General features: G+C 38.2%; 1 protein-coding gene across 1 annotated transcript; it reads left to right on the top strand.

Moving 5' to 3' along the window:
* The first annotated feature begins 2,913 nt into the window (after window positions 1–2,913).
* Window positions 2,914–4,237, top strand: LOC143529537 (RING-H2 finger protein ATL30-like). The gene has a single exon (XM_077025309.1). It carries the CDS (start codon window positions 3,324–3,326, stop codon window positions 4,155–4,157), a length of 834 nt encoding a protein of 277 aa, XP_076881424.1. The 5' UTR covers window positions 2,914–3,323; the 3' UTR covers window positions 4,158–4,237.
* Window positions 4,238–4,918: the final 681 nt, after the last annotated feature.

The following is a 4,918-nucleotide window of genomic DNA, read 5'->3' as shown; positions in this document are numbered from 1 at the left end:
TGCTTTATCAGAGAAAAAGCAAAAGGATGATCAGGTAATAAAGGCGATAAAACTTCAACTAGAAGATATCTCTCACTATTTATACCCATTGGAATTAATGCAATAGGATATGAACAGTGGAGAGAGAAAATCATCGCCCAATTAGTGATTGCCACATCACGCGGGAAATTCGAAAAAGAGAAAAAGTTGCACAGTCGGGTACAGTGACAACCGTAAAAACCGTCCCATCATCTATTCACGCGCCTGTGAGTGGTCAACTTGTCATTCTTTCATGATTATCCATACCAACAGAAGATATTTTTACTTAAACTTCAAAATTCAAAAATCCCCAAACTCATTAGAGTCCAAAATTTCACCCGCATAAAGACTTCACGCGGAAGAAACACTGGACTGGGGGGGCTTATAGAGGTAGGGTACCAAAAAGACCCAAATACTCTTAAGTACCACCCGCGGGTCATAGAGGAACCTCCAATAGACCACCCGCGGGATATACGGATCACCCGCATATCACGGTAGAGGAAGAACGTCCTCATACCACGTGCGGAAGCATCCTTGCACCCTCGAAAGTCATTCGCAGGATAGGATATCAGTCCGCCCAAATGACCAAGAGGAAGTGCCAGCGGGACAACTGTCACCAACCTATTACCATCTAGAAGAATATCCACGATTGTTACTTGAGGAATACGTGACCTACCGGCCAATGAATAAAGGACACCTGGCTAGGTTGTTATAACCGTGCACATGGCCAGGGTGCGATCTATCCTATCATTGGGCGACACGTGTCCAGGTTGTTATACTCATGCACATGGAACATATAGCTCAACCCATCATAAAAGGACACGCGTCCAGGCGGTTATTGAAGATCTTCTAGAAGAGGACAGCTGGCCCAATCACCTTCCTACGCCCTTCGGCTATAAATACCTTGTCAAAAGGTACGAGGTATCCATTCACTCACTTGCATTCTGACTACACTTAGTCTGTTTACTTCAGTACTTTCGCCATTTACGAACGTTACTGATTCTCACGCCGGAGGGTGGTTACAGGAAGACCCCCCCTCTTGTCCTTCCTGTAACGAGACTCACGGTGTTTGTTTTGCAGGTTCCGGTCATTGGACTTTGGGGAGTTATACTCATATCATTAGTCGTAACTATCGTATCTTACCCTGTAGACTCATTGGATCCAGGACCCATACCCGGGGATTGGATCCGTGTTTCTTCAGAGACCGAAACCAGTTTGATTAATAACCTTAATTATTTAACTACTGTACTATAATTAAAAATCTTATACATATTTAATTGTTAGAATTTTATACATGAAAACAACATTTTATTTTCTCTAAAAATAAAAAAAAAATTAAAAACAAAAAAAAGTTATTTACTTTTATAATATCTCAGCCAAAACCGTAAACCAAAGTAGAGGTGCACAAAAAACCTGAACTCGGAACCGGTTTTTTATACCTGGGTTTTTAATACTTGAACCTGTACCCATAGGGTACAGATATGGTATGCATTTCAGTACTAAAACCCGTATTCGGAACTGGACCCGATTTGTACCTGGTATTACCCGAACCCGGAACCGGTTTCATACCCGAGACCGGTTTTTCCTATACCCGAAACTGGGTTTATCAAATACCCGATTTATACTCTAAAAATATTTGGAAAAGACCCATAAATACCCCTATAAAGTGCAACCCTTTAAAAAAACTCAATCTATACATTAAAAAAACACTAAAAAAACCCCGAAAATATGATTTTTTTCAATACCCGAAAATAGGGTTTCAAATACCCGATCTATACCCGACCCGAACCCAATGCATAGGGTATGGTTTTTAGAGAATACCCGGACCCGAACCCAACTCGGTTATTGCCTATACCTGATTTTCCAATACCCGATCATACCCGAACCTGATTCCATACCCAAAACTGGATATTTGGAAAACCCGATTTTGGCACCTCTAAACCAAAGTACCAAACAACCAAGTTAGCATATTGCATTTGGCATCACCAGGCAGAAATGAAAGGGGCCAATAACAATAGCCGTATTTACGGTACGAAGATTGGATTGATAATTGAGTGGGCTTCTTGTAGCTTAGTGAAACTGCTTTTTGCAAATGTTGTATGGCCCATAAAGGCTTATAATTAGTTACACTAGTTCAGATGATTTGATATGCCAGTTGTTGTAACTCATGTCGTTTCTTGTCTTTCCTTTCATGTTTTTTTTTGTTTTACAGTTTTACCAAATAAGAATCCTTATGTTAATTTTACCATCAAAATCTAACAAAATATATTTGATCAAAAAATTCCTTAAATGTTGATCTTAAGTTCGTCGTACGTGACGTTCTAAACATGTCAGACGTAGGTATTGTACACCTACAACATGAAGCTACATAAATAATTTTTTTTGTTAGTTATGAAAATTTTTTTGTGTGTTCCGACGAAATTTTTGTGATGCCAGACGAATTTTTAGAATTTACAACCCATTTATTGGACGGGACTTGGTTAACAACACCAAAAGTATAATTTATCAGCCATCCATCTAACACCCGTAACTGTAAGATCGTTGCCAGTCCGAACATACGTATTCATCATTAACACAAAATGTGAACGAGTTGTCCTTTTTTTTCCTGTTAATGATGAATAGATGCATATTCACTATGATCTTATAGTCATGAGTGAACCAAAGACCATTCAATTTTGTATTTGGCATTGTTTGCCACGCCCCGTCAACAAAACATGTCTTTTACTCGAAGACCTTCATCTCTTCTATTTTAAACTTAAGAGATAATTTCAACGGGCATCACAAAATTTCGTTGAAACTGACAAAAGTCTCGTCAAACCTTACTAAAAGTTCGTTTAAACTCACAAAAGTTTCTTCGGACATAATTTTTTTATTACGCTTGACTGCTAATTGTATGTGTAAAATACCTACGTCTGACCATCTTTCAACTGTCATTCCGACGAATTTAAAATGGTCATATAAGGAATTTTTTGGTTATATGAACATTTTGAGGATTTTCACTTATCTTTATCAAAAGATGAGAATACTTTAACCACAAAACACATTAACGGCTACTAATTTTACTTCACACACAATATCTCAATGTCTTGTTCAATGTTACGCGCTTAACCATATATGAAAAACCAACAAATTACCACATCATTGTCTTTCTTCATTCACACCCTAAGAATCATGACTCATAACATTACCAAAATCTACAATCCACTAATTCTTTCCCAATATTATTATTCATCTCCTAAAAGGCCGGATTCATCATCAACTTTTTATCTCCGGCCACGTTTCCGATCACCCTGGCCTTTGGGCAAATGTCGATGAACCCCCCACACGGCCCACCGCCTACGATACCCTACACATCTCCTCCTGTCACCGTTGTCCTTACCATTATTCTCCTCCTATTCTTTTTCATAGGATTTTTTTCCATATATTTTTGTAGGTGTTTCATGCAAAGTTTATTTTTTAGGTGGCATGTGCGTCAGGCCCCAGCAGGCTCTACAGGGGACAACTGCGTGCCACCTGGGCTAGACCCCTTGATCATAAGTTCTTTTCCTACGTTTACATACTCGAGTGTGAAAGAATATCAACGCGAGAATTATGGATTAGAATGTGCCATATGTTTATGTGAATTTAAGGACGAGAATGTGTTACGCCTTTTAACGAAATGTTACCATGTGTTTCATCAAGAGTGTATCGACTTATGGCTAGCGTCACATAAATCATGCCCGTGCTGTCGGTGTAGCCTTGACACACCTATCAACTCACCCGAAAAATCCCCCGTTTCGGCCAATAATGCATCAATGCACGAAGTTCAAGACGACAGTTCACGAGGCGATTCGGATAGTGTCACTATCGATGTGAAAGACAGTAACGAGGACAGAGATAAAGCCGAAAACAAAAAGGAGAAGCATGTGGTAATTGACATGGGTCCGGAGGACAAGATAACAGACAGATTCACAAGGTCCAAATCTACCGGACATTCAATTGTAATTAGGAACAACTTAGGATGTGAAACATATGATAGGTTTATGTTAAGATTACCTCAAGATGTACAAGATATACTCATTCCAAGACATAACTGGACAAGAAGCTGTACTGAATTCGGAGAATATAAAAGCAAAACTTCGTCCAGCAGTAGTACATAGGATAGGATAGTTAACCAATTTTTACTAATTTCATTAAGTTTTTAGTATCTAGGATTTGTTACATCTTATGTTCTTTAATGTTTATATATGGTAGCACATCAAACATAGTATTTAGATTTAAAACACATCCAAAGAGTCACTATTATTTTAAGTTCCAGTTTTTTTATAATTATTTTGGTTTGACGTGAAGTCCCGATCAATAATCAAACACCAAGTAAACGACTAACTCTCTTTATATTAATCAGAAAACTGATTACATCTCTCAAGCCCTGACTCGGTTTGACTCTTGATGAATCCTAACTCGGTTGCATCTCTTGTGTCTCTAGATGAACATTAACTCGGTTGCATTTCACAAGTATTATAATGCCAAACATTACGCGGTATATACAGACTAACATAACTTTTCAACCAAGACATTACTAATTATAATAACAAAACGAATTAGGAAACATGTTGTACAAACTATGACAGACATATCATTATTGCTCCATCAAGTTCCCCGACTTGGAGTCTGAAACTACGTTCAACATGACACTTAAGGTAGAAGATAGAAACAGTGTTTTGTGTAAAAATGGTAAGTGTAACATGTGGCATCTCTTTTACCCCTCCACTTACTAGTAGGATACAAAGATGCTATCATCAATATTGCATGCGCATTGAATGTGGCTTGTGTATTCACATCAAGGGGTAAAATGCAGAGTTTCATGTTACTCTACAATAAGGAACCATGAAGAACACTATACATTTTTGGTGTGTCTAAA

This window comes from Bidens hawaiensis, unplaced genomic scaffold (assembly GCF_021521415.1).
Source record: "Bidens hawaiensis isolate Kalapana, Puna unplaced genomic scaffold, B.hawaiensis_p1.1 tig00008566_1, whole genome shotgun sequence".
NCBI classification, from domain to species: Eukaryota; Viridiplantae; Streptophyta; class Magnoliopsida; order Asterales; family Asteraceae; genus Bidens; species Bidens hawaiensis.
This window is presented reverse-complemented; position numbering and strand designations above follow the sequence as displayed.

Coding starts and splice junctions, on each gene's coding strand:
- LOC143529537 (XM_077025309.1), top strand. CDS start 3,324: ATGTCGATGAACCCCCCACACGGCCCACCGCCTACGATACCCTACACA.